General features: G+C 44.1%; 1 protein-coding gene across 1 annotated transcript; it reads right to left on the bottom strand.

The window, feature by feature from the left end:
- Positions 1-20,299: 20,299 nt before the first annotated feature.
- LOC130861180 (olfactory receptor 2AT4-like) lies at positions 20,300-21,262 on the bottom strand. Its single transcript, XM_057749784.1, has one exon. The coding sequence runs from the start codon at positions 21,260-21,262 to the stop codon at positions 20,300-20,302; it is 963 nt and encodes a 320-aa protein (XP_057605767.1).
- Between the last annotated feature and the right edge of the window lie 3,218 nt (positions 21,263-24,480).

Below are 24,480 nucleotides of genomic sequence, written 5' to 3' on the forward strand. Positions count from 1 at the left end.
AATCCAATCTTCCTTGGTGCAGAGGCTGGCAGGAGTGTGGTGGGGGTGGGGCCGGTGGCCCCAGCATCCCCTCCTTGCCTAGCACATCTCATATTTATTGGCTCATAATTGAAGGCAGCCTGGAGATGTCCCAGCACCGGCCCTGGCAAGACAGATGGGGGCACAATGACGGCTGGGGGAAGGAGTCAGTACGCAGACTTCCTCACAGGCTGCAGTGGCGGAGGGGAGGCCACGGAAGGGGAGGCAGCAGGTCGGCTGCTGCATTGGCCCCGGGGGTCTGACCCAGGCCCAAGGTCCTGCTTCTGCTACCCACTTGTGATGATCTTGGGTCAGACCATTGCTTCTCCAGACCCATTGTTTTGGACTTCTGGGTTTTCTTACCAGGGTATGGGAGAGCTGTTCTAGGATATGGGAAAATCTGGGCTACTAACTTGCTGTGTGGCTTAAGGTGATTCTCTTTCCCTCTCTGAGCTTTGTGCTCTCTCCTTGTAAAAGACTGAGGGGGTTGAGCTGACCTACAGGCAGCCAGGCTGTGTGTTTTTACATCAGCACTGGAAGGCTCCCTGCTGCGGGAAGGCAAAAAAAATCCAGAAATGCTGCCAAATATGAAGGAACTGCTATGGTCCCTGATGTTCCACATTCCCAGGCATGGCGTCCGAGACCTGTGGAAACTGGATAGTCTCACCTCTATAATTTGTGCTGTTGTGGGAGAGGAGCTGGGACTGGTAGCCAGGTGCCTGTGTCCTGGACCAGTGTCCCCACCCTCCTGCTCTGTGACCTGGGGCAGGGCTTTGAGGTCTTCAGGTCTCAGTTTCCCACCTATAAGATTTCTGTGCGTACTCCAGGAGGCAGTTAGAGCCCCGGGCCCAGAGCCATTCTGCGGCTAAGTTCTGCAGCTCCCCTTCTAAGTGTCCGCCAAGTCCAGCCGTCCCGCCTTCATTAGGGCTACTGCTTTCACCTCAGTACCCATCTTTTCCTCTGAGACCAGTGCAGTAGCCTCTTTGCTGGTCTCCCACCCTCCGCCACCCCCTCCCTAATCTCCAGTCAGAGTGACCTTTATAAAGCCTGTATCTGACCACGCCTGCCCCTCCCTGTGCCAAATCCTTCCTCAGCTCCGGCTGCGCTCCGTTGAGCCCCTCAGCTTGGCATTGAAGACCCTGCTTGACCTAGCCGTGCCTTGTCCTCCTGTCCCCAGCTGTCTGCACGTGCAGGCTGGCCTCCTCGCTCTCCTCCTCTATGCCTTTGCTCAAGCTGTTCTCCCAGGCCCTCCCCCTGCCCTCCCTTCAGCCCTGACACCAGGCCTGGGCTTCCCAAACTGGCCACCTGGAGGCCCCGGGGCCCTGAAGGCAGCACCGGGTGGGGTCAGCGTTGTGCCTAGGCCACTGCTCCAGCCCCTCCTGAAGCTTCCGGAGATCCAAGCCCCGCAGGGTGCCTGTTCGGCGGAGCCCCCACTGCCTCGGGTGGGAATGATGCTGCACGTTCTTCCTCCTACTGATGATAACCAGAGAATGTCCGACCCACAGGGGACCCAGATCCTATAATCCCCCATTGTACAGATGGAGAAACTGAGGTCCAGAGGGGATAGTGGCCACCTAGCAAGTCAGTGCAGAGCCAGGGCTGGGGCTTCTCCCACACCTGCTGTCCAGGGTAGGGGCATGGGCTGCCGTAGTACTGTGGAAGAGACAGAGCACTCCAGAGGTGTGGGCAGGAGGAGTATCTGAGCTATCCCACCCCCCCAGGGTGAGACAGCCTAGCAGGACGGACTCAGGGTGGGGCAGGGGCTTCTGCTGATTGAGCTCCCCCTCCTCACTGCTGGTTCTGTTCCGTCAGGGTGCACAGGTCTCTGAACTTTATCTGACTTAGGCACAGGGTGGGGTAGGATTTGCCCAGTTACCCCAGAATGTTAGGACCAGACCTGAGACCAAAATCCAAGGCCCCAGGTCCCCAGCCAGGAGCCCACCCAGCATACCACGTTCCACCCCGTGACATGAGGTGGTGAGCCAGGGACTTGCACAGAAGTTTTGCAGAAACAGAGAGGAGCAACTGCTGAGTAGGGCTAGTGCTCAGTGAAGAGGGATGGGCACAGCCTCCAGAAACAAGGCCATGGACAAGTCACTGCTTTGGACGAAAGGCTCTTTTATGCAGGCCCAAAGTAATGTCACATTAGGTGGCACTATTAGGGAGTTTTTTCAAGTGTCGGGTTATTAGTTTCCTATATGTAAGTACCTATGTAGCTTGTCTATTGGTGACATCATCAATTCTGTGTTCATTCTGGAAAAAATGACAGAACACTGTGAGTTAGGCTCAGTGCCAGGCTTGGGGAATCCACAGTCCACAACTACTCTTCCTTTAGTTTTTACAGTTTCAATTTTCACATTTTATTCTTTAACTCACTTAGGGTTTATTTGGGCATATGGTATAAAAAAAAGCTCTAAAATGATCTTTCCCCCAATTGGACTGGGTACATGTGAATTGTAATCTTAGAGATTCACAAAGGTCATGAACATAGTGAAGTCTCAGAGGAGTCCTGCAGTAAGGAAATTTTTATGTATTTCACTACAGAACCTGTTGTTAAATAACAACTATGAAGGCAATGCAGAGAATCCACTTCGGAGTAAAGATAACAGCAGAGTAGAACTGAGACAGAGGCCTCCTCTGTCTCAGCTTCTATGTGCTTTTGGATCTGGGGTCTGGCCAGGAAGAGTGAGATGCACATGACCAGTTTTGCTCCAGCGCCCGCAGTCCTAAGAGTTCTGCCAGGAGCCACAAACCATGGGTGCCCCAAGGAGGGTGTGGTGGCCTGTCTGACCTTTGGCTAAGACTTACAGAGGAATGTTTGCTCTGGGCCTTGAAGGAGGAGCAGAAGCGTGTGATGGAAATACCTCTTGTGAGGGCAGGACCTCCAGCAGTGACGCCCTTCCAGGGCAGTGACACAGACCATGCCTCCAGAACCATGGGAGAGCCAGAGCTGTATGAACAGAGACACCAAAATTAGATGCCCATGGGGAAGCCAGATGAGAACACAAATGCCCTCAGCCCGGGGCAAAGCTGGGTGTGGGTGTCCAGCCAGAATAGGCTCAGGGAAGGGTACTCAACACTCCTTTTGCAGGTTCCAGGTCTGCCTTGATGAGGCAGGGTCTCCTGGGCCTCATTACAACAGTCAGCACAGAGCACATGTGTAACCCCCTCCCAAGGTCTCTCTTTCCTTGGGGAGTCTGCAAAGTTCCTTTCTTGTCTGGAACAAGTAACTGGGGAGCTGGTGTGGAGTGAGAGGAGAATGTGGGGACCTGGATTTCTAGGGATTAATTAGGGCCTTTCAATGAGATCTGTCTCCTCTCTGGAGGCCAATTAGGGCATCCGGAAGCTTGGGAGGTGGGGAGAAGGGAGGTAGGGGTGTGTGTGTGTGCTTGAGGCAGGCCCATCCGTCCTGTGCTGGGTCCCTCTGAGGGGAAGAGTAGACCTCAGGGGTACCCTGTCCACTTACAGGAAAAGTACAAGTGCAAAGATGCTCACAGAACTGCTTTCATCATCTAAGAACAGAACTTTAGTGTTGCTTTGTATGAAGTGCTTTATCACCAGCCCCTCTGTAGCGTTGTCCTGTACGGAGCACTCGTTAGGGGCCAGGTCCTAGGCAAGGCCTTTACATTCATGACCCACCAGCAATGCACAAGGGTTCTGGTTTTCCCACATCCTTGTCAACACTTGTTTTTGTTTCTTTGTTTGTTTGTTTGTTTTGATAATAGCCATTCTGATGGATGAAATGGTATTTCACTGTGATTTTGCTGTGCATTTCCCTAATAATTACTGATGTTGAGCATCATTTCATGTACTTTAGGCCATTTGTATATCTTCTTTGGAGAGATGTCTCTTTGAGTCTTTTGCCAATTTTTTAAAATTAATTAATTAATTAATTAATTTTATTGGCTGTGTTGGGTCTTTTTTGATGTGCGTAGGCTTTCTTTTTAGTTGCGGTGAGTGGGGGCTACTCTTCGTTGTGGTGCGCAGGCTCCTCATTGCCGTGGCTTCTCTTGTTGCGGAGCACGGGCTCTGGGCGCGTGGGCTTCAGTAGTTGCAGCACATGGGCTCGATAGTTGTGGCTCATGGGCTCTAAAGTGCAGGCTCAATAGTTGTGGCGCACGGGCTTAGTTGCTCCGCGGCATGTGGGATCTTCCAGGAGCAGGGATTGAACCCTTGTCCCCTGTAGTGGCAGGCGGTTTCTCAACCACTGCACCATCTAGGAAGTCCCTTTTGCCAATTTTTAAATCAGATTGTTTGGGGTTTTTTTGTTGTTGAGTTTTGTAGGCATTCTTTACGTATTCTGGATGTTAATCCTTATCAGATGTATGCTTTGCAAATATTTTCTTCCATTCTGTGGGTTGCCTTTTTATCCCTTTGGATAATATCCTTTGATGAAGAAAAGATTTTCATTTTGATGAAGCCCAGTTTATCTGCTTTTTTTTCTTTTGTTGCCTATGCTTTTGTTGTCATCTCCAAAAAATTATTGCCAAATCCAGTGTCATGAAGCTTTTCCTCTGTATTTTGTTCTAAGAGTTATACTTTTAGCTCTTATGTTTAGGTCTTTGGGATAGGCAGCTCTTAATCTTAATTCATTTAATAAATGTCTGTTGAACACTTGCTAAAGGTTGGATCCTGGACCAAGTGCTTGAGGATACAATGAGGAACGCAACTCTTAAGTCAGGCATGTTATAGATAAGGTATTTGAGCTTCAGAGAAATGAAGTGAACTGTCCAGGGTCACACGATTGGTAAGTGGGGGAACCATGACCCCACTTAGGTCTCGTGACTTCAATTCTATTCTGTGCTATGTCCCTCCCCTGTTTGCACACCTCCTACAGTTCCTGAATGTCCAGGAACCAAATCCATAATCCACAGACCCTGGACTCTTAATTGGGTAAGCCCACATTTCCAGCCTCAACTTTCCTGAGCCACCTGAGCCAGCGACCAGGTCTTAGTCCAATGCCCCATGCTCTCTGTTTCTCTCTTCTTCTTTGCCTCAAACCCACTTACACTCAAAGGCCCAGTTGACAACCTACTTGCCCCAAGACTTTCCTAACTTCTCAGCTCCCACACATCTCTTCCATTCCCTTTCCAAAGAATGCAAAGTCTCAATATTATACTTATCTGAATCTCATTAAAATCTTTCAATACCTGAATCAGCACCAGATTTGAAGTCAGAGAAACCTGATCTTGAATCCCCTTTCTGCCTCTGTATAAAGCCACATCATCTCTCTCAAAACATGTTTCCTCCTCTATAAAATGGGGACAGAGATGCCCACATGGCTGGTTTGTTATGAGACTTAGAAATAACGACCTAAATGCCCTGATACAGTGCACAGCCCAGAGCAAGTGCTCAGTGATATTGGTTGCGGGTTCTTTCTCCCTTCCCTCCTCCCTTCCCCCATCCAGTCTCCCCTTTCCCCTGTAACCTGAGGGTGAGCCTGCTCTTCTCACATGCATCATGGGCGTGTTCCCCTTCAATAACTCGGGTTCTCTCACTTTGACAGCAGCGCAGCAGGAAAATCACCCTGTGCTCCCTCCCTCCCCCAGCCCAGGGTTGTTATTCTTCTAGAGAAAGAAATGAGACTCATAACGGATAAGTGACCTACCTGAGTCACACTTATTAGCAGGTCTGCCACCCGTGTATCTGGTGGTTTATTTACTTATGTATTTTGGGGATGGTTTATTTCATTAATAGCACTATATAAGCTATAATTATCTTGTTTATGTCTTCCCTTGTTGTCTGTGTCCTCACTTGAATGTAGACTCCATGAGGACAGGAATTTTGTCTGGTTCATCTATTTCCTATGCTTAGCTTATAGTGTTTTCTTCATAGATGCTTGTTGAATGAATGAATGTTACCAATTTGATTCAAAGGAAAATGCAGTGGGGAGTAGTTAATTCAGAATGTCCATTGAAGGCAGCCCCTTTTTAAGAATATTGAGATCCCTGAATCCATAAGCAAGTTTTAACATCCCAAAGGGTCAGATTCAGATGGGCCTTTTTTTTTTTTCAGATCTTTATTAGAGATAATTGTTTTACAATGTGTATTAGTTTCTGCTTTACAACAAAGTGAATCAGCTATATGTATACATATATCCCCATATCCCCTCCCTCTTGAGTCTCCCTCCCACCCCCAACCCCATCCAGATGGGCCTTTAAAGATATCTTGGTCCAAACCCCTCATCTTCCAGGGACAGAACCGAGGCTCAGAGATGGGTAAGGACTTGGTGAGAGACACGTTGCAAAGCTGTGACAAAGCTTAACTGGTGCCCTGGTCTCCTGCTGCCAGGCCTAGGCTTGTTTTCCTCCCCCACCAGGGCCCAGGGGAAGGTTGTTTACCTCAGGAAGGGCTTTGCTGTCGGAGTGCCTTGTCCTCATACATCGCTGACTGCTTCCTGAGTTCACTGTGTTCTGAGTTCTCTCCTACCTCCCCACCCCCCCACCCCACCCCCACCATGAGGGCCTCTCCATTGCCTTGAATGCAAGCAGAGCTCTGTGCCACCCTCCCAGTGTAGAGAGGGGATGGACAGAAGACAGCGTTCCAGAACCATAGACCCGTACCACAGAATCTCACCCTCTATCTATCCAGATAGGTATATTGAGGCCAGGACAGGGCCAGGGGCTGGTTCAAGATCACACAAGCGAGCTCCACACACTGGCTCAGCTGCCCAGGTGAGCAGATTCTGGCCGCCTTCCCCAGGATCCCAGCTCTGCTGCAGGCTCTATGGTTAGGGGTCCACCACCAACTCGTAGTGTGACACAGCCTGGTCACCCCTTGCTCGGCTCACTTATACAATGGGGAGAATAATCTCTCCCACACAGGCATGTGAACTCTTCAGAAAACTCTGTGATGTTGGGGACTTGAGTCTCCTTAACCCCAAAGCCTCACCATTCTTAACTGGATCTTCAGAATCACCCAGAAATCAGGGTCAGCTCACTTTCCCATTCTCTACTGCACTGTTTGCTATATCAGATCTTCTTCATGCTCCTCAAATCTCTCTCATCCTTCACCCCTCCTTCTCCTCCCCCCCTTCCTTTCTCCTCCCTGCCTCCTCCTGATTCACTTTTTTCTTCAAATTCTTCTCCCTATTTCTCCTCCACCTCCTTCTTCTTTCCCTTTCATCCTCATCCTCATCCTCCTCTCCACCTTCTGCTCAAGATTATCTTTTTTATTCTTGGCTCTCTGCATTTACATTTAAATTTTAGAATCAGTTTGTTATTCCACACATACATGCACAAAACTCTGCTTGGATTTTTATTAGAACTTCATTGTACATATACATCAGTTTGGGAAATTTTGACATTTTTGTAGCATTGAGTGAGTCTTCCAATATATCAGCATGGTGTATCCCTCTATTTCTTTAGGTCTTTTTAATTTCTTTCAATAATGTATTGAGTTTCCTGTGCAGAGGAAACTCAATACACGTGTAGTGAATTGGGATGGGATATTTAATTAGCACTGGCTTAATATCTCTTAATAGCTCTAGCATTTGAGATGGTCATTATAAGGACCATGGAGTGAGTTAGTTGTTGCTAAGTAACATTGTGTGTGTGGTGGGTGGGTGTGTAATCCCACTCTGTTTCTGCCCATCTATCATCAGGATTTGGTTTCCTTTTGCTTGAAACACCCTTTGTGATGAATTCTTTCAGTTTTGTTTGTCAAGAAATGACTTTTTCTTTTTTAAAGGATACTTTCATGGGGTATAGAATTTTTGGTTGACAATTATTTTCTATCATCACTTTGAAAATATTATTACATTATCTTCTATTTCCATTGCTTCTGTTGAAAAATCTGCTGTCTGTGTATAAAGGTTGTTCCTTGAAGTAAACTTGTCTTTTTTCTCTGGCTGCTTTAAGAATTTTTTATCGGTCTTTGGTTTTTAGCAACTTTATTATGATATGCCTGTTTATCCTGATCAGGATTTGTAGGATTACTTGAGTATATAGATTGATGTCTTCAGTCAGTTTTGAAAAATTCTTGGTCATTAGATCTTCATGTATTACTTCTTCCCCATTTTCTCTCTCCATTGCCTCTGGGGCTACCTGTTAGACCTTCGTTCTTCATTCCATAAATCTCTTACTCTCTTCTGTATTTGTCATGCTTTTATTGTCTCATGCCTAATTCTGGATATTTTATTCTGACATATGTTCCAGCTCATTTTTTGATTCAACAGTCTAATTTGCTGTTAAACACATCCATTGAATGAGTTTAACATTCAGTTTTTGTATTTTTCAATTTTAGAATTATTATCTGGTTCTTTACCCTAATTTCCTGTTCTCTGTTGAAATTCTCCATATCTCTAAGTGGGTCTTAGAAAAATATCTAATATCAAATATTTCTGCCTCTTCATTCTTTCCTTCTTAATTCTGGGCATTTTTTTCAATGTAGTCCTCCAATTTCCTATTGGTTTCTCAGTTATATCTATTTTTTGGCTAACTTCATAGATAGTATTCTTTATTCTTCTAATTATACTTTTTCATCTTTACTTTTTCGGTATGGATCTTTTCTGTTTCCTTGTTTGTGTTATACACTGCCAATGTCTTGCTGTGTCATTACACATATATTTAATAAGATAACTATAATTCTTGGTCTCTCTTCTTTAATATTTCTGATATTGTTGAAATATATAACCCAGTATATTGTTTTCCCTTAAAAATGGTTGTGCACCTCAAATGCCTTGCTATTTTAGCCTGCTAGTTCATTTTCCCCTCTTGGTATTGGTTTAGCACAATCAGGCAATGCATACGAGGGAAGGCCAGACCCAAACTCTGTCACCCCCAGTTAGCTCAGGATGAAGCAGAGCAGCTGAAGCCCCAGCTGGAGAAAACCACAATCAACCTCTCCCTCCCCAACAAGACAGTCCTCAGGAGGTCAAGTCACCCCCTTGCCCCACAGGCAGAAGCAGTATTAAGGTCAGGCTGTAATTAGACTGTAATTACTTAGTTCCGGGGTTTTGGAGGGGAACAGTGCCCAGGCAAATGCCTGAGTCAGTTATTCACACCTCTGTTTCTCAGTTCCTCAGAAGTGCTTCTGTACTGCTCTGATTTTGCTGAGGCCACTTGGAATGGAGTTCTGAGTTGGTGCTGGTGTGGGTGGCAGGCAGTGTCTGTCCTGAGGCAATGATGGTAGAGAATTCAAAGCAGAACTCCAGTAGTTCCCCTTTTGTTTTCTCCTCCTACAAATTTTCAAGGCTGCCTCCTGCCCCAAATCAATACTTCCACCCTCCAATATACCAGTTTTAAAAAGCCTCATCACACCACGGATTTTGTACAGCTTTCTCAGCATCCTGGTGTTTTTCTTCTTTGGCTCCTTGAGGTTGAGATTGTGGGAGGAAGCCTGCAGTTTTGCTAGTTTGATGACTGGGACAGAACGTCTTTATTTTCAAAATGAAGCTTCTTTTATTTTTTATTATTACATGTCTCACTAGAAATATCAATATTTCCCTGTGCTATATAGTAAATCCTTGTTGCTTATCTATTTTTATGTGTAGTAGTTTGTATCTGTTAATCCCATACTCCTAATTTATTCCTCCCCATATTCAATATCTTATAATAACCTATAATGGAAAATGATCTGAAAAACATATATATATATACACACACACATACATACATATACACATATATACACATATATACATATAAATAAATAGTTAAATTTTTAGTTAAAATTAATAGAAGGAAAAGGAACTGAAGTGAAACTGAAGATATCGATCAAGGTTAGATAACTGTATATTCAGCTCAAGAGATATTAATTCCTAAAAACAACACAGTGATTAAAAAATTAAAAATTTATAAAAAACTAAGAGATCGGAGTCATAATTTTAGAAGATATTAACTCTGTACACTTGTTCACACTTCCTTTGGATCCTCAAAAATGTTAGTAATTAATTTTACTTTATCAAGGTTTATAACATTAATTTCTATTCTTCAGTTATAATCCCAAGCGTTCTTGAGTCTTAGTACTGCATTTAAGTGGATTATTTAGTACTCTCCAGTATTCTTTTATCATGCTTCTCTATTTCAGAATTCTTTATTTGGACTCATCTCTTGGTTGTCTGGATTTCTTTATGAAGTAGGTTTTTAATAAAGAACTCATAGATGGCATTCTTCCTGAGTTCCTTCATGTTTCAGAATATTTGCCTGTTGCCTTTAGGCTCGAATGACTTCAGAGACCTTGTTTCACTCTTTGGAACATTGAATGATGCTGAGGAGAAATACAAGAATTATTTTTTTCTCCCTAGGCGCCAAAATAGTTTTTCTTTATCCTTGGAGTATGGTATGTATAAGTATTGGGACTTAATCAATATATATATATAAGTATTGGGACTTCCCTGGCAGTCCAGTGGTTAAGAATCCGCTTTCCAATGCAGGGGATGCGGGTTCGATCCCTGGTCAGGGAACTAAGATCCCACACACGGTGGGGCAACTAAGCCCACGTGCCGCAACTAGAGAGAAGCCTGCACCACAATGAAGATCCTGCGTGCCGCAACTAAGACCTGACACAGCCTAAAATAAATAAATAAAATACTTTTTTAAAAAAGATATGTATAGGTATCAATCTTCCTGCACCAAGTTTTCTTGAAATATGCTGCATCATTTAGTGCTACAGAATTAGTTCTTTATTTCATTGAACTTTCCTGCTGTTTTTCTTGGGATATTCTTTCTGTCACAGTCATTAGGTTCTCTACTTCAAGGACACCAAATAGATAAAAAGTTTTTCTTCCCTACTTATTATCTTCTCTCCATTCAGTCATTGGGAAGAGGGAGAGGAACCTCTCTTACACGTCTCTGTGGAAGAATGTTTGTGGTGATTGTGGATGGGAGAAAGTAACAAACAAGCACTTTTTCTTACACTCCACCTCCTAAAAATGGTGTCAGAGGGAAGGTCCCAGGTAAACAAGAGGCTGGAGTTAGGGAGAAAAAGGAAAGTCCTGAAATCACACTTGACTTTTCAAGCTGCACTCTATAGCTTTCCTGGTCTCGGTGGTCCCACTCTGGCTAGAACTCAGTCTGACCCATTCCTTCTCCAGGGACGAAAGAGATTTGACTGCTGGGAAGATACCACCAGGGATTGGTTCTGTCCCCTGAGAAAGGGGCAGGGGCAGAAGGGGGCTCTGCTGTGCATTAGAACACTTTTGGTTGCAAGGGACAGAAGCCAGCTCGAACTAGCTGTATCTGGTAGAGTCTTGTAAATAGCAGAAATCAACTGTGGCTGGCTTAATCAGCAACGAATTTTACTAAAGGATATTATGTAGCTCACAAAATCTCTGTTGGGCCAGAGAATTTAGGTCACATGCTTGGGCTCTACTTGCAAGGGAAGCTGGAACGCAAGTAAAGGCAGCTTCAGTGGCAGAAGATGGGGAACTCCACAAACAGAGGAAGCTTCTAGGAAGCCAACAAAATAACAAGCGTCCAACTCACCAGCTCGAGTACAATGCAGAATCCATTGTCCACTTCACTGGGGAGTCCAAGAGGAGAGTTAGGTTTCTGCCATGGCTGCCCCAGAGACTCACGTGGTAACTTTGCTCTCCTTGCTCCATCTCGCAAAGATATCTTTCCCCTGCTGGCCTCATTCTCAGACAGATTCTTTTCAAAGTCACATTACAACTTTTATGGACCCTCAGTATTTTTTCTTTTTGAGTTCCTTCCTCTACACAAAAATATAAAAGATTATATTTTACAATTACATTGTTATAAAGATGAATATAATCCAGGCTGGATTGTATTCCTTTTCTTCTTCTGATTTTAAAATAAAACATTTTCATGGGTTCCTAAAAATATGGTGAGCCTTAAGCGCTGCAGCTACTATGTCCACGGATAAGCCAGCCCTGGCTCTTTCCACCTCATGGAAAATTTGACCAGGAGCAAATCCTGATTCAGCATTTATACTGTCCTTACAGCTCATAATCCCAGGTGATGAGAGTGCACAATGCTCTTCTCCCACTGTGTACATTATTGCTTGAAAAGTCCCTCTGCTCGTGTGTGGAAGGGTCGCTGTGTTCAGGGTATGGGAATTTTCTAGCCAGACTGGGTCACATGCCCACCCTTGAGGTGGGGGAGGTGATGCTGTGTGTGGTTGATGACACCATCAGAATTGTATGGAGTGGGGAGCTGCAGTTTCTAAAGGGAAGAGATGCTTGGCTGTACACAAAAAGTAATTGGTGTCTACTCCAACAATAGTGATGAAATTGAAGGCAGAGAAGAGGTTCGCGGTAGAGACAATCTGGCCTTACCAGGAAGTGACTGAGCAAGTTGGCAGCTTTGACCTTGGTTTAGGTTTGCCCCGAACACCATCTCAGAAGGTGCAAAGCATCTCCTGGCAGGCAGGCTGGAAAGTTGATTTATTTGCTCAGATACCACCAGTAGTTAGGTATAAAGTCATAGAACTAAAGATTCCAGATTTCTACACTTTGCGACTTAATTTAAGAATTTGAAGTCATTGGAAGTTAGATTCTAAAGATCTTAGAATTTCAGACTGTAATAATCCACAATCTCTAAAATCATGGAATTTTCTATTTTTACTCTTGTTTCCTTGCAATATTTGTCTCTAAGTTAAAATTTTATATTCTTAAACCATAGACCATGAATCTGAGAATTTTAGAATCTTATACTCTAAGAATGGTTTAAGATAATAGAATATTAGGATATTTGAACCCTACTCTGAAAACTTGGCTTTCTAATCATGAGTCTTCAGAATCAGAGAAGCTTGGGTTCAGACTACCTGTCTCTTGACCCTGGGACCTCTGAACTGTCAGGGATTAAAGTCAGGAAAGAACATTTTTGATGCCTCAGACCTTTATGAGGAGGCACTGGGGTAGGCAGTGGATTTAGAGTCCCCAGTTTAGCTTCTGTCCTGGGTATCCCAACCTGAACCTGACCTGCCCCCTGCCTAGTGACCTCACAGTCTCCCCCAGATCCTAGAAGGTGTATCTGCAACGCTCTGAGCACATACCACCCCATCTTCTTGGGGCTGCTTCTCCTCTTCTTGGGGCCAAGGTGCCCAAGCCTCCAGTGGTGACTACTCACATGGATAGGATCCAATAACTGGGCAGATGAGTAGAGGAGAGGGCAATAGGCACCTTGCCAGGCCTTTTCCCAGGACTCCTGCGAGCCTTCTGGAGACAATGAAGTCTTCTCTGAATGCTGGCCTGCTGGCATCTGGAATGGAGGGGATCCCAGCCCTGGAAGAGGCCTCCAGTAAGATACGGAAATACAAATGAATCGCACCAGGCTCTTGCAACGCACCATAAGAGCAACTGCTCTCTAGGGCCTGGTATTCAGTACTACCCTAATACTTCCATCATGTTATTCAGGTATCTGATCACCATCTCTCCATACTTACCATTAATTAAGCAGTTGAGGGGTTGGAAATATCCCCCCAAACTAGAGATTATCCAAGACAATCTGCTAATAATAAAACGTAATACAAAAGAGTACCTAGTCCTTAACTTTTTCTGGCGGTCATTGTTTCGTTTTAAGCAGATGTCTTCACAATGATACTGATGCATTTATATGTAATACATGTATGTTATTTATATTCTATGTAAAAGAAGCCTTTGAGATATCTTTAGAAATCGAAGACAATGTAAAATAGGACAAAACACAAAAAATAATCAATCTATAGGGAGGGAGAAGAGCAATAGATATTTTCAGGCACTTGAACAAGAGAGGGACAGAAGGCGAGAAAAAGGCTCTGAGTTCCTGTCCAACAAGGCAAAAAAGAATCTGGGTAGGAAGGATTTCATTACCTGGCAAAAGAAAAGAAAAGAGTTGACTCCGCATAAAACAGTTTTTCTCCCACTGCAATTAAGGAGAAAGTTATAGGGCCATGCTGCACAATATAACGGGTACTGTAATCAACTCATTGGTTCTGCAGGTTGATATTTAAAACCTAATGCTTCCTGAATGCCTACCTTGTGCCTACTTGTGTTAGAAATGCAGGTTCTTGGGCCCCATTCAAGACAAACTGAATAAAAAAAATCTGAGCAGGAGGCCCAGCAACCCATGTTTGAACAAGCCCTCAGTGTAATTTCAATGTACACTAAAGTTCGAGACCCACTAGTGTGGAGGTTATGAGAACAAAGGGAGGGGCAGCTCGGGATTCTGTGCCACCAGGAAACATCCTCCAGGCCCTTTGACCCTCTCGAGGAAAACTGACCTTTGACTCTGGTTTTACTCATCAACTAAAGAATCGGCCATCTGTTCTTCCTGTGAGATTAAGAGAAGGGGCACTTAACGAGCAGTGACAGCTTAAGGGAAATGAAATGCATCTCAGCCAGGAGACCTGAGCTGTGGCTCCAGCTTTTTCTTTAATTTACTCTGAGTCTGTGGGAAACACATCTTCTCTCTCTTTGGGCATGAGTATATCCATCTATAAACATGGGGTCTGATGTGGATTGTTCAGAGAGTGGAGGGAACTAATGTCAAATAACACCACGTGCCAAGGGCTGAACTATTTATTAAGCGACAACTGTGTGCCAGGCCCTATGAGAGGTGTTGGGCATATAGAGATGGAAAAGGCAGAGGCAGGGTCTATACTCATACAGCTTGGAGTCTAGTGGAGAATACACACAAGTAATGACAAGGTGATTATAATTCATTGTGACAAGGGCTATGATTGGGAACCTCTATGCTAGCTAGAAACTGCTCTTCTTTTTCTAGCATAACAACTAGAAAAAAATTTTAAATGCTTTCTACAATAGTAACACAAATGATGACGTTTATGCTATAAAAAAATGACTACCATGTTTGTTGAAAAATTAAAAATTTGAAATAAAGACATAAAAGAAGATTTGAATGAATGGCGAGCTATATCAAATAAGTAGGAGCAGTAGCTTAATGCAGTCTCAAAAAATTATTGCTAAATTTCTGAGGGAGCTTACAAACATACTCCAAAATTTAAATGAAAGAATAGTCAACTTCAAACAATATGAAAAGTGAGAAGGGGCTTCCTGAATCAGATATGTAAAAAGACATGCTACAAAGCTATAGTAGTATAATAATATGGTACTGACATACCAATAGGCAAGTAGACAACAGAACAAAATGAATAGCTCAGAAGTAGACAAGGTGAATGGGAAGTTGATAGCAATAAAGATGGTGCTGTAAAACAACAAGGAAGGACAGGTTTTTTAGGAGAGATTGGTGAGATTTCCTTGGTGGTCCAGTGGTTAAGACTCCGAGCTTCCACTGCAGGGGGCACTGGGTTCGATCCCTGGTTGGGGACTAAGATTCCACATGCTGTGCAGGTGCAGCCAAAAGAGAGAGAGAGAGAGAGAAAGAGAGAGAGAGAGACTGGTGAAAAAATAGCTTCAAATGTGAAGAAAAATAAAGCAGAATTCCTATCTTACAATTTAAAGAGAACTCCACATGAATTCAAGATGTAAGTATAAAAAAACTAGGAAGCTGGGCTTCCCTGGTGGCACAGTGTTTAAGAATCTGCCTGCCAATGCAGGGGACACAGGTTCGAGTCCTGGTCTGGGAAGATCCCACATGCCTTGGAGGAACTAAGCCTGAGAGACACAACTATTGAGCCCACAAGCCACAACTACTGAAGCCCACGCGCCTGGAGCCAGTGCTGGCAACAAGAGAGGCCGCCGCAATAAGAAGTCCACGCACCGCAATGAAGAGTAGGCCCTGCGCTCCGCAACTACAGAAAGCCCGAGCGCAGCAACTAAGACCCAACACAGCCAATAAAAATAAATAAATAAATCTTTAAAAAAAACAAACTAGGAAGCTAATGAAAGAAAATGTTGGGGAATAGCTGTGATATAGTGGTGAGGAAAGGCTAAAAACCACATATCAAAAGGTAAAAAATGTGATGGATTTAAGTATATCAAAATGAAGAATTTCTGCTCAATGCAGGACAGATTACAAACTTGAAACACATATTTGCAATATTTAAAGCTGAAAAGGAACAAACATATGGAAGTCCTGAAAACAATGAGATAATACAGGAAATCCAAAGAAAATGAGCAATTTCTCAATAAGCAATAAGGGGAAATGCAAGTTGCTACCAACTATTTACAGAGATGCTTCATTAGTAATCAGAGAGATGCAAATGAAATAGAATGAAGTACCACTTTAGCCTGATAAAGGTGTAAGAAATTAGAAAGTTGGATAATACCAATTTCGGTGAGGATGTAAGGGGACGGGAACTGTAGTCTATAGTCCATTACTGCTGGGAGTATAAAAGGCACATCCATTCTAGGAAACAATATTGAAGTATGTACAGTCAATTCTCATTATTTGTGTAGTTATGTTCTATAAAGTCGCTGCAAATACACTCAAGCATTCTACTAGGGGGAGAGAGTAGATAATTAATTTCCTGTGAGCCTCTGGTCACAACATTTTTATCAACTGATGTGATCAAATACATAACCTTGTTTTATGGGTGTTTCTGATTGATGTATACACACAACTATATATAAAATAGATAACTAATAAGAACCTACTGTAGAGCACAGGGAACTCTACTCAATACTCTGTCATGACCTATACGGGAAAAGAATCTAAAAAAGAGTGGATATATGTATATGTATAACTGATTCACTTTGCTGTACAGCAGAAACTAGCACAACATTGTAAATCAACTATACTACAATAAAAATTAATTAAAAGAACCCTCACTTAGTATATATTGTTTATTCATTAACATTGAACTCTTATAGGCAATAGCCCTATAACTCATGCCTGAATGAAGCTTATTTAACACATGTATTTTCTCCATAAGGCACATCACAGACCTTTCATGCTTAGGAACCCTAGACACCACTTGAGCACTATGCTTGAGTACCAATTTAAACAGGGAAATTACCAGAAACCCACAAAAATGCTAAAAACATGGCAAAAATAGATCATGGAAAGGACACTTGTCCACAGTATGCGTTGAAACAAGAGGGCAGAGTGCTGCCTTGTCAGACCTCAAATGGGAACATGCACATGGTGACTCAGATATTTTGCTGCTCTGGATGTGTCTCTGAGTGATCCTGAATGTGCCGCCTATTGGTTTTAGGGTTAGTGAGTAAGCAAATTTACAAATACAGAATCTGCAAATAATGAAGAGGTACTATGTTTAGCTGAAGTTTATGTATGCCCGTGACTAATCTGTTTGACTCGTTCTATATTTCAGGAAGAACCCTCTATGGACTCATACAAGGACACACACAAGAACATTTATCAAGACACAGTGATAGCAAAGAGTTGGAGGCAACTTAGATGTCTTCCACTAGAAAAGTAAAATGTGATGAAAGCATACTATGGCATATCAATAGGAACCAATGAAACTAGATCTATAAATAGCACCACTGACAGATCTGAAAAACAGAACTCAGTGAAAATGTAAGAAATAAACGAAGACAGGTAACAATTCTTTTTATGTCAATTAAACATATACATACATGCACAAAAAACACTACCTACTTTTCAAGGATATGCTTATATTTATGGACATACAGCAAATATATTAGAGTGGGTGCTTAAGTGGGAAAGGGGAACGGAATGGGAATTGGGGGTTTGGAGGTAAAGGGGAAGATAAAACAAGCAAAAAGCCCACACAGACTAATAGATATAATGAGCTCAGAACTGTTTTCTCCTAATATTCAAAAATTTTAAAGTTCCCTGATGGGGGAATTATAAAGTGCTATGGGAGCACATACAAATGGCCTCTACCTCACTTTTCAGGGTGAGGTGCCAGCAAAGGCCTCCCTGAGAAAGTGATGTTTCAGGAGAAACCTGACTAAGACTTCAGCTGAAATGCACAAAGAGGAAGAGGGCTTCAGGAAGAGAGAAGAATGAATTATTGGGGAGAATGAGAAGTTGGTGTGTTTGGGAAACTGAAAGAAATTTAGAATGGCCATGAGGGGGGCAAGGGTGAGTTGTGAAGTCAAAGAAGTCATGTAGAGCCAGATCAGAGAGAGCCTTTAAGATATATTGAGGGTGGTAAGGTGACCAGATTTGTATGTCAGAAAGCCCGTTCTGGCCACTTATGAAATGGAGGGCGTGCACACTGGCAGAGGGACGAGGGGAGAGACTGCTGTGCTCTTTCGGTAGAGAGAAGGTAGTAACATCGGCACCAGGGAGGATGAAGTGGGATGGAGAGGCGTGGACGCAGTCTAGAGATATTTGAGATGAAGTTTCCCAGTCTCACTCAAATCTTCACAACAGCTACCTGACACAGACAGGGCAGTGATTCCCCTAAGTGTACCAGGTTTCAAATGCTTGCCTTCCCACCCTGCTTTTTAAGGCAAACTGCTCCACTAATTCTTGTGTCTGTGTCAAGCCATGTGATTGAACTCTATACCTCTTCCTCTGGCCACAGCTAATCAATTGGTCCAGAGGAGGGCATCTGACAAAATGGCAGCCAGACCCTGGGCTGCTCAAGAACCTGGGACCTATGGCCTGATTTGAAACGATTTGTTAAAATATTTTTTATTGTGGTAAAATATATGTAACATAAAATTTGCCCTTTTAACCATTTTTAAATGTACCATAGAGTAGCATTCAGTCCGTTCACAACGTCATGCAACCATCACCACTGTACATTCCAAAACTTTTTTTTTTCATCTCAGACAGAAGTCCACATGCAGAAAACAATAACTCTCCCTTTCCCCTCACCCCCAGGTCCTGATAACTATTTTTTTACTTTGTTTCTATGATTTCACTATGCCAAGAACCTCATATAAACGGAATCACACAATATTTGTCCTTTTGTGTTTGGCTTAGTTCACTTAGCATAATTCTTCAAAGTTCATCCATGTTGTAGCATGTATCAAAATTTCACTCCTTTCAAGGCTGAATTATATTCCACTGTATGTATATGTTTATCCTTTCATCTGTCAATGGACATTTGGGTCGTTTACATCTTTTGGCTACTGTGAATAACGCTGCGATGAACATAGGTGTGCAAATGTCTCTGAAGATTCTGCTTTCAGTTCTTTTGGATATATACCCAGAAGTGGAATTGCTGGATCATTTGCTAATTCTATATTTAACTTTTTGAGGAACCACCATATTGTTTTCCATAGTGGCTGCATCATTTTTCAAGTTTTCCAATTGCTCCACATCCTCACTGACACTTGTTATTTTCCATTTTTTGATAATAGCCATCTTAATGGGTAGAAGTGCATTATGGTTTCGAGTTGCCTGATAGCTGGTAAGGTTGAGCCTCTTTTTATGGGCTTATTTGCCACTTGTATATCTTCTTCAGAGAAATGTCTATTCAAATCTTTTGCCCTTTTTCTAAATTGGGTCTTGTTGTTGTTGTTGTTGTTTTGAGTCGTAGAAGTTCTTTATATATTCTGGATATTAATCCCTTAATTTGCAAATACTTTCCCCCATTGTGGGTTGTCTTTTTGCTCTCTTGATCGTGTCATTTGATGCACAAAAGTTGAAACTACTTTTTAAATAGGGAAATACAGAGAGATACCTGTGCTAATTAGCAGGTGAGGCTGTAGGTGAAAAACATTCTTCAAGAGGAAATTTGGCACAGGGGAAGGGAATAAAGAGCTTGGGCTGGCTTCTAAGGCCAGGAAGAATACCTAGGGCTGTATTTTGAGAAAGAGTAGAGGTTCTGGGCACAGCATACTACTAATAGGGGGAAACTTCTATACTTAGCTCCCCATTGTCACGGATGGAAAAGCTATGGTGTGTCTTAGAATTAAAAGAACTGTAATGCCTTTGTGCCCACACAGGTTTGATAAGGGACACTTCTTGCCTAAGCATAAGCTAGAGGAAGGGCATGCGCTAGTTTTATGGCACTACGAAGGCATAGACACCAGAGGTAACTTTCCCATGTGACTGGTATTGACATATTGGTAGTGGCAGTGAATTTTCAGGCAACAGGATTGAGATGGTAGCAGTTTCAAACTTTTTCCTTGAGGGGGGCTTCTAAGTTACTACTCCAGCAAAAAGGGCAAGGCTGATTCACATCTGTGTGTCGGCAATCCTGGGGGCATTCAGAAATATTAGAAGAAGAGATACAAGGGAAAAAAACTGAATTTCTTTCGAGTCAAATACTTAAGTCTCTGAGAATCAAAATTGTTTGAATTAATGGAAATGTGACCGCAAATCTTGTGAAATTTGGAATTCACAGCTTAAAAATTGAATAGAAAAATCCAATCCAATTTTTCTGTTAAGGAAAAAAATCATTATTTTATTGCAATGGAAGAATACCTAGGACTGTATTTTGAGAATTATTGTTCTATCTGGCTATCTAAATTGCCCACTTTCCCTCTATTTTTATTTGTGTTGGTGAGAAAATAAAGTTCACCTATGAATCAGGGTTCCCCAGCATTCTTTGGGCCCCAGGGACATGCCATCTTGGTGATGGCTGCTTTGACATCCCTGTTCCTCAGCATGTAGATGAGAGGGTTGAGGACAGGGGTGAGAATGGAGAACACCACATTGCCCATGATGTGGAAGTCGAGGGGCAGGTCAGCCCTGTAGGCCACGTAGGCTACAGCAATGGATGAGTAGTAGGTACCAACCACCAGGAGGTGGGAGCTGCAGGTAGAGAAGGCTTTCGAGCGTCCTTCTCGGGAGCTGATGTGAAGCACCGAGGCCAGGATGTGGGCATAGGAGAGAAGCACCAGGAGAAGGGGCAGGAAGGACACCACCATGGCGATGCAGAAGCCCATGAAGGTCTGGGGGGTGGTGTCAGAGCAGGAGACCTGGACCACAGCCAAGTGGTCACAGAAGCAGTGGTAGATGTGAGCAGTGTTGTCAAAAGCCATGTGGGAGGTTTGCAGCACTGCTGGGATGGGCAGAAGGAGGGCGGTGAGCCAGGCACTGGCTGCCAGTGCAGCATTGGTCCGTGGGGTCATGAGGACAGGGTAGTGCAGCGGGCGGCAGATAGCCACATAGCGGTCATAGGCCATGACCACCAGGATGAAGGCTTCAGAGCAGGAGAAGCTGTGGAAAAGGTACATCTGCAGGAAGCAGGCAGAGAAGTTGAGGTAATGGTCCCCAAGCAAGAATAGGGACAGCATCTTGGGGACGGTAGTTGTGAAAATTATGTCTAGGGCTGAGAGGTTGATCAAGAAGAAGTACATGGGTTTGTGGAGGCTGGGCTCTGCCACCACAGACACTAGGATCAGGGCATTTCCCACCAGGATGAGCAGGTAAAGGAGAAAAAAGATGAAGAAAATAGGAAGGAAGAGGGATTTTGGCAGAGAAGGGATGCCCATAAGGTAGAAGATGGTTGACGAGTCCTCTGATCTGTTACAGGCTATGGTCTCCATGATGGGTTAAGCCGGATGCCCAGGAAGTGGGCAGTGGGAGCATCTGGAAACCAGAGCAGGGATTCTGGAATGCAAATTACATAGTGATCACTGTATAATGTAACCACACATTTACAACCAACTCTAGAAGAGAGATGACGGGTTCTGTCTCCATCCTCTCCCAGAATTCCCTTTTCCCTTTTTAAAGTTAAGTATGGCAAAAATGCCTACAATATACAAAACCATGTGCTATATGCCAGATATATACGTTGAACAAAACAAAGAAGGTCTCTAACTTCATGGAGCTGGAATTTTAGTGGTAGAGAAAGACATTAAGTAAAGAATCACATACTTAGCTAATTTCAGTTGTGTTCAGTGTTATGGAAGAACTTCTGCTGGTCCCCTCTTTGATGTTCCATATGGTCCTTTGGGGGATATCAGGTCTCTTAAACCAGGCCCCTAAGCTCTTTTCTCTTTTAGCATTTGCTTGAAGTTTTTAAAAAGTGACATCTTTGTCACTACATTGCTAGGGAGGGTTGATTTCTCTAAGGTTTACAGCAACATGCTATCTTCTCATCATAATTATTAACCAGGGAATGGCTCCTTCTCCCTTGTTTGCTTGGTGCAGTGGTTCTGCTTTTCTCTGTGTAAGTTGAGTACTCCCTATCCTGTCTCTGGGTGTGGGGCTCTTTGTCATGTTACAGTGAAGGGAGTGACTATGAACTGGTGTCTGGCAAGGCAAATCTTTCTTTGAAATAATGTTCCAGAAGTCGGACCCCAGGACCTAGCAAAAGTGTGAACGTGCTCTGCACTGCCCTGGACATTTCTGCTCTCAGACAGGGAGTTGTGGCTGCCAGTCCCAGTGAGGCAGAGCAAAGGATTTGAGGGGCAGAAAAGCAGAGGGCTGAAGCCAGAGGGGCCCTAAGAGGCCCTAAGAGGGCATCAACTCTGCTACCCCATTCCTCCCTCCTGGTCCCACTGCTTTGCAGATGGAGGTAGGGATGCTGAGACTGCGGTGGAGAGGTGGCACATGGCTTTTCATTGCCAGGTGGTACTAGATCATCCAACAGGCATACTGGATCACCAGCATAGCAGGGGCACCAAAAATACTTTCTGAAAGAATTTAACATTTGATCTTTCAAAGCACCATTCAACTAGCCCATAACAGGAAATATCCAAATTTGATTGGACTTCTTACACTTGTTTTACAGGTTAGGGCTCTTGTGTGGCTTTGGATTACACACTACACCTGAGTGATGCAGTCCTGGGCTTATGGCCTAAAGGCTGCTGTTTCCCAGGGCAAAGAACTTGCCCCAGCAGGTCCTCCCTGTTGGGATTATCTACGAGACAGTTACAGTGCAGGTGGGGACAGGGAAGGACAGAAAAACCAATCACCTTGTGTCCACCTTGATGCTGCACTTGACATACATCATCTCCTCCCAGCATCCAACCCTGCCGGGGAGTGGTTATGCCCTTCAACACATGAGAAACGGAGGGTTGGTGAAGGATAGGCCCTTGTTCAAGGCCACGGCTGCTGAGGGGTGAGAGCGGAGGTTGTTAGGAGCCAGCCTGCTATAAAAGAACCCCGCCTGGCAACCAAGGGTCTGGGTTCCTGGGCCAGCTCTGCCACTTGCTTGCTGTGACTTTGGGACCCTGAGCCTCTGCTCTTTCATCTGTGTAGCGGGGGGTTTGGAGAAAACGATCTCTGAGGGGTTTCCAATCCGATGAACCCTTTTCTGAGTGTCCCCTCTGTGTCTGCCAGAGCACGTGTCACATGGCCCATGCCCCAAAGGGAGAGGGTGAGGGCTCTCCCACCTAGTGAGCACCTGCCGCCAGCTGGAGGCTTTACCTTCATCATGTCCTGTGGGCCTTAGTGGTCCAGTGTGTGCACTTGTGAATCAAAAAGGACTGGACCCCAATCCCAGCTCCTACTTTCATGTATGACTTTGGACAAATTACTTTCCCCTCTCTGAGCTTGTTTCCCTCATCTGTGACCTCCTGGGGTTGCTGTGCATCCTTGCAGAGAGAATGTTTAGATAATGCTACACAAGAGCCTGGAACAGCTAAGTGCTCAAAGTATGCTGGTGCTTCCAATGGTTACTGCTGTCATCAGCCTTGCTTTCCTGTGGGAGAAAATGACTTGATGAGGATATGGTTTGAATCCCACCTGTGAGTGTACTCCCTGCCCTGCCCTGCCAGGATATGTGGCCCAGGGTCCCGCAGCCCATGTGTGCAGAGCCAACCTGGATTCCAGGCATCTGCCTCTTGTGCACACCCAATCAGTCTTCCTGCTCCCTGGCCTGGGTGTATAGACCCTGCATTCTCTGCCCCTGTCTCTGCGCCCCAGTTTTTTCTTCCTGTCTCTGGACACTCCATCCCTAGTCCTGCTCACCTGTTAAGCCTTGTCCATCCTGGTGTTTCCTGTGGTGTCTCCATGTGAGGACTCATTAGAGGCTGAGTCATGACCTATTAAACCCTCAGCTCCTGCCTTCCAGGTAGGCCTCCTGGGGTACTTTTCCTCAAGATGGTCCTCCCTCGAGGGCCCACCATCCCTCAGGGATCAACTCCCTGGCATGTCCTAGAGCATATATGAGGGGTGGGGGTAGGATTTGTCCCTAGGCTTTGCTGATAATGAGAAGAGAGTTATTAACAGCTCTCAGGGGCCTAGAACTTTATGCCAATGCTGTAGCCTTCATTCTCATTATGAGTTTGATTGCTATCCATGGGTGAATCATCTTGTCTACCTAATTTTGCCTACTTTTGCTGATTTTGGAGAGGTTTTTTACCTTGCATACCCTTTGGTAAATTATCACGTGGGACACAAGTATCTTCATAATTCGTGCCCATTCTGAGAAGTCTATTACCTTAACCCTTCTCCAGACCTTTTCTTCACCAATCCTCTTATCTTGTTCTAAGTTCCTTCATTCTCAGTAAAGACTTTAGCCATTGCTCATAAACTTGTATAGGTCCAAAGCTCTTTCCATTTTACCTTCCAGGTGAGATGAACCTATCAGGTGAAAAACGAGTTGTGCTGCCAAAGGTTCTGCCCACTGACAGGATTTACCTTCTTGTTAATCCTTCAGAGCCCTCCTGAATGGGCTGTAATGCAGCAGCAGTCCACTTTTGGGTCCCAGCACATTTTGAAGAACTATTTGTAAATCAGGCCTGAATTTTTTCTTCTTGAGGGAGTGGATTATAGGGAATTTCCCATGAGGCTGTATGCCGAGTTGATGGGAAGG

Source organism: Hippopotamus amphibius, chromosome 9, assembly GCF_030028045.1.
Source record: "Hippopotamus amphibius kiboko isolate mHipAmp2 chromosome 9, mHipAmp2.hap2, whole genome shotgun sequence".
Lineage (NCBI taxonomy): Eukaryota > Metazoa > Chordata > Mammalia > Artiodactyla > Hippopotamidae > Hippopotamus > Hippopotamus amphibius.